The sequence below is a fragment of the Cervus canadensis genome, chromosome 26, assembly GCF_019320065.1.
Source record: "Cervus canadensis isolate Bull #8, Minnesota chromosome 26, ASM1932006v1, whole genome shotgun sequence".
Classification (NCBI taxonomy): Eukaryota; Metazoa; Chordata; class Mammalia; order Artiodactyla; family Cervidae; genus Cervus; species Cervus canadensis.
Genome location: NC_057411.1, coordinates 21,987,481 through 22,000,705, shown reverse-complemented (window position 1 = coordinate 22,000,705; position 13,225 = coordinate 21,987,481). Strand labels below are relative to the sequence as shown.

Here is a 13,225-nt window from a genome sequence, read left to right as displayed (position 1 = left end):
CATTTCACCTATATTTTGTGTAGAATATAAATGGCTGCATATTAGTATAAAGTCAAGTGCAAATCCTACTTTCTTAAACAGAGTACACCATGAACTAATGTAGCCTATATTTCTAGCTTGTTATGCCAACATTCTGATATTGAAACCCTGCCCATCTCACCTCCCCTTTCCCATCGACAAAAATATTAGTTTCTTCAGTCCCTCCCTTCTTTTTTATTAATATATTCTTCCTGCAACAACTTGTCAAATGACAAGTACTCTCCACCATATATTCTGCAGGAACCTTCTTAGTTGTCTGTGGAATGACTTAATTTCTGGAATCACTAATTATACCTAGCCTGGACTAATTAATTGCTGCTTTCTTCAGAGCCGATAAGAATTTATATGTGTTCTCATGGCACAGAATTATATAGAAGATGTTACCTAATAGAATTTGGCTTATGTAGGTATCATGATTTTCTGTTTCTGACACTCTCACAACTCAAATTAATTTATATATATATATATATAATATATATACATTTATATAATTAATACATATATATTTTTTATTTTTAGGTCATCCTAAAACCAGAGCTTTTGTCACTCACTGTGGAACCAATGGGATCTATGAAGCTATTTACCATGGGGTCCCTATAGTTGGAATTCCTATGTTTGGTGATCAGCATGATAATATTGCTCATATGAAAGCCAAAGGGGCAGGTGTTGCAGTAGACTTGCAAAGAATGACAAGTGCAGATCTGCTTAATGCATTGAAAGCAGTTATTAACAACCCTTTGTGAGTAGAGAATATATTCTTTTCTAAGAATCATTTTGCTTTTGAAGGAATAATCAGTTTTATATAATTTTAAATTGGCAAGTTTTGCATAATTTAGAGCACACCTAATATCAAATAAGATTATTTTATACTTCCTAAATTTTGTGAAGGTATTTTGTCACCTACCACTACTTGATGATAAATTATAACCTCAAAGAGATGCTATGTTTATTTAAAGAAAATGATCTGTTGTTAAAAATATATGAATTTTTATTTTTTTATTTATTATTTATTTCTTTATTTTTTGATTGTGGAGTGCAGTTTATTACACTGGTGGGCCCAAAGCAGTCTCCTGTTAGTCAAGGACCCTAACCAGTTTTTGTGAAAACCTTATATAGCCTAACTGTCTGTGCCCAAACCCACCTCTCCAAATTCCCTGAAACTAGTCTGAACAAAGGAAAAGAAAGATACAATCTTTGATTGTACCTTAAGTTAACTTAAGGTATTCATATGCCTTAAGCCTATGTAGTTAACAGAGGACATGAATTTTTAAATTAACAATGGTACTTATTATTTCTTAAAAATTCCAGATATTACCACTATAAAGAATCTAGGGAATACAATAAAATCATGAAACTGAAAAACCACTCAGCTTCCCTCATGTCAGTTCAGTCCAGTTCAGTTGCTCAGTCATGTCTGACTCTGCGACCCCGTGGACTGCAGCACGCCAGGCTTCCCTGTCCAACATCAACTCTCGGAGTTTACTCAAACTCATGTCCCCTGAGTCAGTGATGCCATATTCTGTTGTCCCCTTCTCCTCCTGCCCTCAATCTTTCCAGCATCAGGGTCTTTTCCAATGAGTCAGTTCTTCGCATCAGGTGGCCAAAGTATTAGAGTTTCAGCTTCAGCATCAATCCTTCCAGTGAATTTTCAGGACTGATTTCTTTTAGGATGGATTGGTTGGATCTCCTTGCAGTCCAAGGGACTCTCAAGAGTTTTCTCCAACACCACAGTTCAAAATCATCAATTCTTCATCGCTCAGCTTTCTTTATAGTCCAACTGTTACATCTATACATTACCACTGGAAAAACCATAGCCTTCACTAGACAGACGTTTGTTGACAAAGTGATGTCTCTGCTTTTTAATATGCTGTCTAGGTTGGTCGTAACTTTTCTTCCAAGGCACAAGTGCCTTTTAATTTTATGGCTGCAGTGACGATCTGCAGAGTTATAACCAATACCAGTTTAGAAACTTACTTCTGCTAATTTATAAATAGAAAGAAGAACCCAGATTCCTCGTTCCCTGAAAGAGAATAAAAGCTGAACACTATCTATGAGCAAAACCATCTCTGGGAGTGTCCTAAAGGCCATGAAGGAAATTTTAGCAATACAGTAGAACAAAAAAACCTGAGATAAATCATGCAAGAACAGAATGATGGCAGCTTTATTCCACCAGCATCTTCCCAAAGCCAGCATTACTCATCACCAAGAGAGAATTTTAATCTAGAAAGAGTTCCTTGGCAGAAAAAGAAGAATGGATTGAATGGCCAATTTCTAAGTCCTTCTGGGGCATAGAAATTGAAAAACAAATTCTAAATTTGTGTGAAGTCACAAGAGATCTCAAACAGCCAAAGCAGTCCCAAGACATAATGACATTGGAGACATCCCACTTCTTATTTAAAGCTGTACTACAAAGTTATAGCAATTTTAAAAAGATTATATTGTCATAAAAATAGACATAACAGGCCAATGGACAGGATTGAGAGCCCTGATACAAACCCTTCTATGTAAAGTTGAATAACATTTGACAAAAAGTGAAGAATATGCAATAGGAAAAGTGTTATCTCTTCAATAAGTAGTACTAGGGAAACTAAATAATTATATGCAGGAGAATAAAATTTGGACCCTTATGTTACATTACTTCCCTCATAGCTCAGTTGGTAAAGATCTGTTTTCAATTCAGGAGACTCTGGTTCAATTCTGGGGCCAGGAAGAGCTCCTGGAGAAGGAATTAGCAACCCACTCCAGTATTCTTTCCTGGAGAATCCCATCGACAGAGGAGCCTGGCTGGATACTGTCCATGGTGTCACAAGAGACAGACACGACTTAGCGACTAAACCACCGCATTGCATTTCTTACAAAACTTGACTAGAAATGGACTAGAGACTTGAACATAAAACCTGAAACCATAAAACTTTTATTATAAAACAGGAGGAAAAGTTTCTTGACAAAGCTATTGGCAAGAAATTTTGGGATATGATACCAACAATACAAGGAACCAATGCAAAACAAAAGGTGGGGCTATATCAAGCTCAAAAGCTTCTACACAGCAAAATAAATGATTTACAAAATGAAGGGCAATGTACAAAATTGGAGAATATTTTGAAAATTACACATCTGATATAGACTGATATACAAAAGAAATAAGTAACACATATTACTCAATAGCATTTTTTTTTTTTTTTAATGAATGGAGTTACCTATTTGCCCAAAGAAGACATATAAATGGTCAACAGGTACTTGAAAAGGGGATTGATGTTACTAAGCATCATGAAATGCAAGTCAAAATCCCTCCTCACACCTATTAGAATTGTTGTTGATGTTCAGTCACCAAGTTGTGTCCGACGCTGTGACCCCATTGACCACAGCATGACAAGGTCCTCCATTCTCCACTATCTCCTAGAGTTTGCTCAAATACATGCCTAACCACCTCATCCTCTGCCGACCCCTTCTCCTTTTCCCTTCAATCTGCTCCAGCATCAGGTTTTTTGCAGTGAGTCAGTTCTTCACATGAGGTGGCCAAAGTATTAGAGTTTCAGCTACAGCATCACTCCTTCCATGAATATTCAGAGTTGATTTCCTTTAGGATTGACTGCTTTGATCTCCTTGCTCTCCAAGGGACTCTCAGGAGTCTTCTCCAGCACCACAATCAGAAAGCATCAAACCTTTGGTGCTCAGCCTTCTTTACAGTTCAGTGGTAAAGAAACCACTTGTCAATGCAGTTGCTGCAGGAGATGCAGGTTCGATCCCTGAGTCAGATCTCATGGCATTTTTCAGTCACTCAGTTGCATCCGACTCTGTGACCCCATGGACTGCAGCAGGCCAGGCGTTCCTACCCATCACCATCTCCTGAGCTTGCTCAAGTTCATGTCATCGAGACAGGGATGCCATCTTAGCATCTAGTCCTCTTCAGCCCTTCTCCTCCTGCCTTCAATCTTTCCCATAATCAGGGTCTTTTCTAATGAGTCAGCACTTCACATCAGTTGGCCAAAATATTGGAGCTTCACCTTCAGCATCAGTCCTTCCAGTGAATACTCAGGATTGATTTCCTTTAGGATTGACCAGTTGATCTTTTTGCAGACCAAGGAACTCCCAAAAGTCTTGTTCAACAGCACAGCACAAAAGCATCAATTCTTTGATGCTTGGCCTTCTTTATGGTCCAACTCTCACATCCATACCTGACTACTGGAAAAGCCATAGTTCGACTATATAGACCTTTGTCAGCGAATTAATTTCTGTGCTTTTTAATACACTCTCTATGTTTGTCATAGCTTTTCTCCCAAGAACAAGATTCTTTTAATTTCATGGCTGCACTCACTGTCCACTGTGATTTTGGAGCGCAAGAAATAAAGTCTGTCACTGTTTCCCCATCTATTTGCCATGAAGTGATGAGATTAGATGGCATGATATTCATTTTTTGAAAGTTGAGCTTTAAGCCAGCTTTTTCTCTCTCCTCTTTCACCTTCATCAAGAGACTATTTCCTCTTTACTTTCTGCCATTTGGTGATGTAATCTGCATATCTAAGGTTATAGATATTTCTCCTGGCAATCTTGTTTCCAGGTTGTGCTTCATCCAGCCCAGCGTTTTGCATGATGCATAAAAGTTAAATAAGCAGGTTTATAATATACATCCTTGAAGTACTCTTTTCCCAGCTTGGAACCAGTCCATTTTTCCATGTCCAGTTCTTACTGTTGCTTTTTGACCTGCATATAGGTTTTGCAGGATGCAGGAAGGTGGTCTGGTACTCCCATCTCTTGAAGAATTTTCCATAATTTGATTTGATCCACACAGTCAAAGGCTTTAGCATAGTCAATGAAGCAGAAGTAGATTTATTTTTTTTTTTCTGGAATTCTCCTGTTTTTCTAGCATCCAGTGGATTTTGGCAATTTCATCTCTCATTCGTCTGCCTTTTTTAAATCCAGCTTGAACGTCTGGAAATTCTGTTTGTATACTGTTGAAGACAAGCTTGGAGAACTTTGAGCATTACTTTGCTAATGTGTGAAATGAGTGCAATTGTGCAGTAGTAGTTTGAACATTCTTTGCCATTACCTTTCTTTGGGATTGGAATGAAAACTGACCTTTTCAAGTCTTGTGGCCACTGCTGACTTTTCCAAATTTGCTGGCATATTGAGTGCGGCACTTTTACAGCATCATCTTTTAGTTTTTGAAGTAACTCACCTGGCATTCCATCACCTCCACTAGCTTTGTTCATAGTGATGCTTCCTAAGGCCCACTTGACTTCACACTCCATGATGTCTGGCCCAAGGTGAGTGATCAAACCATGGAGTAGGAAATGGGAACCCGTTTCAGCATTCTTGCTTGGAAAACCTTCCCCTGGTTGGAGAATGGAAACCCCCTCTAGTATTCTTGCTTGGAAAATTCCATGTACGGAGGAGTCTGGACTACTTTAGTCTGTGGAGTCCCAAAGAGCAGGACACAACTGAGCCTGCATGTATGAAATAACACTCAAACATGATTACTGCAGAACCATATCTTTGTCTACAAGGACCATGGTCAGCAAGCTGATATCCTTGCTTTTTAATGTGCTGTATAGGTTTATCATAGTTTTCCTTGCAATGAGCAAGTGTCTTTTAATTTCACAGCTGCAATCACAATCTGCAGTGATTTTGGACCCAAGAAAATAAAATCTATCACTGCTTCCAATTTTTCCCCTTCTATTTGCCTTGGAGTGATGGGAAAAGATACAATGGATTCAGTTTTTTGAGTGTTGAGTTGCAAGCCAGCTTGGAACTTTTAGGATGGCCATCATTAAAAGATATGGTCTAAGAGGTGAGGATTTAGAAAAAGAAAAATTCCACTGCACACCAGGTGAGAATGTAAATTGGTGCAGCTGCTATGGAAAACAGTATGGAAACTTTTCAAAAGATCAACAATAGAACTACTCCACTATCCAGTGATCTCACTTCCTGCTATATATCTAAAGAAATGAAAACAGAATATGTAGAGACATCTTCAGTTCAGTTCAGTTCAGTCATTCAGTCGTGTGAGACTCTCTGCAACTTCATGCACTGCAGTACCACAGGCCTCCCTGTCCATTGTCAACTCCTGGAGTTTACTCAAACTCATGTTCACTGAGTCGGTGAAGCCATGCAGCCATCTCATCCTCTGTAGTCCCCTTCTCCTCCTTCCTTCAATCTTGCCCAGCAACAAGGTCTTTTCCAATGAGTCAGTTCTTCGCATCAGGTGGCCAAAGTAATGGAGTGTCAGCTTCAGCATCAGTTCTTCCAATGAATATTCAGGACTGATTTCCTTTAGGATGATTTGGTTGGATCTCCGTGCAGTCCAAGGGTCTCTCAAGAGTCTTCTCCAACACCACAGTTCAAAAGCATCAATTCTTCAGCGCTCAGCTTTCTTTATATTCCAGCTCTCACATCCATACATGAATACTGGAAAAATCATAGCTTTGACTAGATTGGCTTTGTTGGCAAAGTAATGTCTGCTTTTTAATAGGCTGTCTAGTTTAGTCATAACTTTTCTTCCAAGGCACAAGTGTCTTTTAATTTCATGGCTGCAGTCTTCATCAGCAATGATTTTGGAGCCCCCAAAAGTAGTCTGTCACTGTTTTCACTGGTTCCCCATCTATTTGCCATGAAGTGATGCAATTGGATGTCATGATCTTAATTTTCTGAATGTTGAGCTATAAAAAGCCAACTTTTTCACTCTCTTGTTTCATTTTCATCAAAAGCCTCTTTAGTTCTTCATTTTCTGCCATAAGGGTGGTGTTATCTGCATATCTGAGGTTATTGATATTTCTCCTGGCAATCTTGATTCCAGCTTGTGTTTCATCCAGCTCAGGATTTCTCATGATGTTCTCAGCATATATGTTAAATAAGTTAAAGAAGAGTGACAATAAAGAGCCTTGATGTATTCCTTTTTTATTTGGAACCAGTTTGTTGTTCCATGTCCAGTTTTAACCATTGCTTCCTGATCTGCATACAGATTTCTAAAGAGACAGGTCAGCTGGTCTGGTTTTCCCATCTCTTTAAGAATTTTCCAGAGTTTGTTGTGGTCCACACAGTCAAAGGCTTTGGCATAGTCAATAAAAGAGAAGTAGATGATTTTCTGTAACTCTCTTGCATGTTCGATGATCCAACAGATGGTGGCAATTTGATAGTTTCACCCCAGTGCTAATTGCTCTATTATTCAGAAAAACCGAGGTATGAATTAAACCTCAGTGTGTTTCAATGAATGAATAGATAAAGAGAATGTGGTGTATGTATGTGAAGGAATATCATTTAGCAAAAAAGACAAAAGAAATACTTCCATATTTGAAAGCATGTTATTGTGCTAGGTGATATAAGTCAGTAAATGACAAATATTATTTAGCATCACTTATTTATGCAGCCTAATAATTCAAATTCGTAGAAGTAGAGAGTAGAGTGGTGTTTTCCAGGTCTAGGAGTTGAAAGACTGGAGAGACAAGCTTTGAGTAATAGGGAACAGGCTTTGAGTAATAAAATATGTAATTTCTGGGGAACTTTGTACAACATGGTAGTTAGCTGTGATCATAGACAAATAAATAAATTCTCAATAACGAAGGATTGCATTTATTATGTTAACTATATTTCACATAAATAAAACAAATATATTCTTTGGAAACAAGAAACTATATTAAAATTAAAAGGTTTGCCAGAGTTGGACAATTGTTTTTATCTATCAGATAAATTCTTACTAGAAATTTTGTATAAATCTATAAACATGCTTTGACATCAGAGATTAAAAATTTTTATAAGCATTTAAAATTTTAAAATATTGAATGACTTTTCACCATCAAGTTATTTATCAGTGTCTCTCTTTTTTGTTTAACTTATGTTTAATTGGGAGATAACATTTAAAATGTTGCATTAGTTTCCACCATGCAACAATGTGTTGTTAAGTCGCTCAGTCGTGTCCGACTCTGCAGTCCTATGGACTGCAGCACACCAGGCATCCCCATCCTAAACTATCTCCAGGCTTTCGGTCTCATGTTCAGTGAATCAGTGATACCCTCCAACCATCTCATCCACTGTCACTCACTTCTCCTCCTGCCTTCAGTCTTTCTCAGAATCTGAGTCTTTTCAGATGAGTTGACTCCTCAATCAGGTGACCAAAGTACTGGAGCTTCAGCTTCAGCATCAATGCTTCCAAAGAATATTCAGGATTGATTTTCTTTAGGATTGACTGATTTGATCTCCTTGCAGTTCAAGGGACTCTCAAGAGTATTCTCCAATGCTACAGATGAAAAATATCATTTTTTTTACTTCTCAGCTTTCATTATGGTCCACCTCTCACATCTGTATGTGATTACTGGAAAAAACTTAGCTTTGATTAGATGGGCCTTTGTTGGCAAAGTGATATCTCTGATTTTTAATATGCTACCTAATTCTGTCATAGATTTTCTTCCAGGGAGCAATCGTCTTTTAATTTCATGGCTGCATTCAGAGCCACAGTGATTTTGGAGCCCCCCAAAATAAAGTATGTCACTGTTTCCATTGTTTCCCCATCTATTTGCCATGGTCCTTCTACTGAAAGCTATGGTTTTTCCAGTAGGCTTGTATGGTTGGAAGAGTTGGACCATCAAGAGAGCTGAGCACTGAAGAGTTGATGCTTTTGAACTGTAGAGTTGGAGAAGACTGGTGAGAGTCCCTTGGACTGCAAGGAGATCCAACCATTCCATCTTAAGGAGATCAACCCTGAATTTCCATTGGAAGGACTGATGCTGAAGCTGAAGGTCCAGTACTTTGGCCACCTGTTGCTCAGAGTCACTTCACTTTTATTTATGTCTTGCCATGTAGAAAGTATAGGTTGTGCAATGGTAAAATCAGCCTCCTGTGTCCCCAGTCACATCTCTCATTTCATTGATTACTTTGAACTATCTTTGTTATGTTCTTGTACAAGGAATATCCCCAGCTGGAGGTCTTAGACCCGAATATGCCCTGGGAACACATCTTGGTGTGTGTACAAGCAGCATTCTGAACTTGCAGCACACCAGGCCTCCCTGTCTATCACTATCTCCCAGAGTCCACAAAACCCATATCCATTGAGTCAGTGATGCCATCCAACCATCTCAACCTCTGTCTTCCCCTTCTTCTCCCGCCTTCAATCTTTCCCTGCATCAGGGTATTTTCTAATGAGTGAGCTCTTCGCATCAGGTGCCCCAAAGTATTGGAGTTTCAGCTTTAACATCAGTCTTTCCAATGAACACCCAGGACTAATCTCCTTTAGGATGGACTGGTTGGATCTCCTTGCAGTCCAAGGGACTCTCAAGAGTCATCTGCAGCACCACATTCAGAAGCATCGATTCTTCAGCACTCAGCTTTCTTCACAAGCTAACTCTCACATGCATACATGACCACTGGAAAAACCATAGCCTTGACTAGACGGACCTTTGTTGAACAGTAACATCTCTGCTTTTCAATACGCTCTCTAGGTTGGTCATAACTTTCCTTCCAAGGAGTAAGCGTCTTGTAATATCATGGCTGCAATCACCATCTGCAGTGATTTTGGGGCCCAGAAAAACAGTCCGTCACTGTTTTCAGTGTTTCCCCATCTATTTGCAATGAAGTGATGGGACTGGACACCATGATCTTAGTTTTCTGAATGCTGAGCTTTAAGCCAACTTTCTCACTCTCCTCTTTCACTTTCATCAAGAGGCTCTTTAGTTCTTCTTCACTTTCTGCCATAAGGGTGGTTCATCTCCATATCTGAGGTTATTGATATTTCTCCTAGCAATCTTGATTCCAGCTTGTGCTTCATCCAGCCCAGCGTTTCTCATGAAGTACTCTGCATATAGATAGGGTGACAATATACAGCCTTGACATACTCCCTTTCACCACCAGAGACATCCACAAATAGCTGTCATTTCCACTTTGGGTCAGCCTCTTCATTCCTTTTGGGGCTGTTTCTCTGTCTTCTCCAGTAGCATATTGGACACCTACTGACCTGGGGGGGTTCATCTTTCAGTGTCATATTGTTTTGCCTTTTCGTACTGTTTATGGGTTTCTCAAGGCAGAATACTGAAGTGTTTTGCCATTCCCTTCTCAAGTATAAAGTGAATCATGCTAAGTACTTATATATATATATAATCCCTCCCTCGTGAGCCTGTCTCCGACCTCCATCCCATCCCTCCCCTCTGTGATTTTGTGGCAATCTCTGAGGTGTCCAAATCTTTTTGACCCCATCAACTGTTACCTGCTAACAGGCTCCTCTGTTAGTAGTATTTTCCAGTTCAGAATACTGGAGTGGTTTGCTATTTCTTCCTCCAGAGGATCTCCCTGACCCAGGGATCAAACGTGTGTCTCCTGCTTCTCCTGCAGATTCCTTACCCACTGTGCCACCTAGGAAGCCTCAGAGCACCAGGCTGAGCTTCCTGTGGTGTACAGCAGCTTCTAACACACTGTCTACATTACACATGATACTGTATATATGTTAGTGCTACTCGCTCAATCGTCCAACCGTGTGCTACTCCTGCTATGTCCACAAATCTGTTCTGTATATCTGTATTTCTACTCCTACCCTACAAACAGGGTTATCAGTACTATTTTTTTCTAGGTTACAATATTAATATATGATTTTTGTTTTTCTCTTTCTGACTTACTTTACTCTTATAACAAGCACCAGGTTCCATCAGTGTCTCTTAAACACCACATCTTATTTCTTTGCTATATTATCAGTGCAATATTATCAAAGCTTGCAACGTACTTATCTTGTCCATGACCACAATTTCCAATATCATTTAGCATTAGTTTCATATTTGTATGTACTTAATGATGCACTTTATGTTTTAATGGAGTATATCTATCTATTTTATTGGCTTTTTATTTGATAAATATTTTCTTTCTGCATCTGTCTTGGAACTTCTGTCACTATTACTTGTTTTCCTGAGATGTATTCAGAGGTACTTATTCCTTAAGTTCTTTGGTATTAGGAAAGGCCTGCCTTTGCTTTTTTAAATGAAAGGGTGATAAGGCTTTATCTTTTTAAGGTGTATAGTTCTTTTCCTAAAAATTTTACATGCTTTCCCATGATTTTCTACAGTTTAAAATTCTGTATTCTCTATCAATGATGATTGCACTTTGCTGTGGGTGAATAACTTCCCGCCTTCACAAACCCAAGCAAATCTTGCTTATAAGTCAGCCATCAGAGCCTTCAGCCAAAGCCCTGGCGTGGTCTCCTGTTCCTTGACCGAACTTGGAAGGGTTTCTATTCTAGGTCTTGGCAGGCTTCCGTCTCACCCCTGCAGGCGCAGCCCTCTGTTATTGTTGTTGTTGCTCAGTCGCCCCATTGTGTCTACCCCTTACAACCCCATGAACTGCATCATGCCAGGGCTCTCTGCTCCTCACCGTCTCCCAGAGTTTGCCCAAGGTCATGTTCATTTTCAGTGTTGCCATCCAACCGTCTCATCCTCTGAGGCCCTCTTCACCTTCTGCCCTCAATCTTTCCCAGTATCGTAGACTGTTCCAATGAGTTTTCTGTTCTCATCAGATGACCAAAATACTGGAGCTTCAGCTTCAATATCAGTCCTTCCAGTGAATATTCAGGGTTGATCTCCCTTATGATTGACTGGTTTGATCTCCTTGCTATCTGAGGGACTTTCAGGAGTCTTCTCCAGCACCACAGTTGAAGGCATCAATTATTTAGCCTTCTGATTTCTTTATGGTCCAACTCTTACAATGGTATGGGATCACTAGGAAGACCATAGCCTTGACTATTCAGACCTTTGTTGTCAGAGTAATGTTTCTGCTTTTCAACAGATAACCCTCTTTAGCCTGAAGCAAAAATGCCAGCATCTATTCAGTCTCAGGCCCTACTTCTTGCCTAGAGGGTCACATGAAACTTTCTTGCTTTCATCTGAAATGTCAGGACTATGAAGATCACAGACTGAATCCATTTCATGTTACTGCTGAAGTCTTGCTAACATTGGCACTCCAGACCAAACCTGGGGAAGGGTGAAGGGGTAGGAAAGGGTTCCTTTTTCATAGACCTCCCCCTCCATGCTGCTTCCTACACTATCATGTTCCCTATACCACACTCAACAAGTTAGATCAAAATTCTATATTCTAAAGCTACATATTCTATTAATCCATTCCTATTTCTGTACTTAGAGAATGCCATTTTCAATTGGAAGTTATTTTCTCTCCTACCTCCAATAATTGCCGAGACTCTAAAGCATCCAACAGATTCCAGCCAATGGACCATCATATCTAGAAATATCTCAAGAGGAAACAAATTTTCATGTGCTTTTCATATCCTTGGTGATATAAATTATGACACAACTGATCATATAATTGATTATGCAATATATTTTTATAATATATAACTGTTTCAGGTATATCATGTCTTTCATAATCTTTACAGGTTGCTATTGATATATTCAATTTTAGCTATAAAGAGAATGCTATGAAATTATCAAGAATTCACCATGATCAGCCTGTGAAACCCCTGGACCGAGCAGTCTTCTGGGTTGAGTTTGTCATGCGCCACAAAGGAGCCAAGCACCTTCGCCCAGCCTTCCATGACCTCACCTGGTACCAGCACCACTCTTTGGATGTGATTGGCTTCCTGCTAGCCTGTGTGGCAACTGTTGCATTCCTGGTCACTAAATGTTGCCTGTTTTGTTGCTGGAAGTTTGGTAAGACCGTAAAGAAGAAAAAGAGAGAGTAGTCTTTCTCTGCCTTTTTTGTTTGTTTGTTTGTTTGTTTTTTACCAGTTGTACTAGAAACCTTGACAGAGTCCATGTGATTAAATCCAGCCACTGATTTGAAAAGATTTCTCTCCTTTTCTTCTGGGTTCTTGTCCAAGCTTCACTCCAAAAATATGCTACATGATTCAGAATTAAGGTTTAAAATAATCTATTCTTTAAAAAGATATGATAAATGAATAAACACATGGAAATTATTACCATTATAGACTTGGTGCTTTCCTTTATTCATTGCTTTTAGTTCAACCAGTTGAGATGCTGGTGAGGCCTCAGGAGCATAATGATTAATTCTATTTCCACACTGATCAAGTTGAATATTTCTTAAATATCTAGTGTAATTTAGAGTTCAATAATCAATATTATATCATATTATTTAAAAGAACTACACAAGGACTAATGCAGAACACACTCTAGACAGAGCTTCTTTGACAGTCAGGAATATCAAAAGCCTGATAAAATTTCTACTCTGCTGTAAAGCGTATTTTACA

At 39.1% G+C, this 13,225-nt stretch overlaps 1 protein-coding gene across 2 annotated transcripts in view; it reads left to right on the top strand.

Moving 5' to 3' along the window:
• LOC122428259 (UDP-glucuronosyltransferase 2C1-like) overlaps positions 1-12,943 on the top strand; it is a 33,641-nt gene extending 20,698 nt beyond the window's left edge. Inside the window, exons 5-6 of one of the 2 annotated variants that reach the window (XM_043448163.1) lie at positions 559-778; positions 12,421-12,943. In XM_043448163.1, coding sequence (XP_043304098.1) covers positions 559-778; positions 12,421-12,700 — 500 coding nt within the window. In that variant the 3' untranslated portion in view covers positions 12,701-12,943. Of the gene's footprint in view, positions 1-558; positions 779-12,394 lie in introns of both variants that reach the window. The other variant, XM_043448164.1, reaches the window with a different exon arrangement.
• Positions 12,944-13,225: the final 282 nt, after the last annotated feature.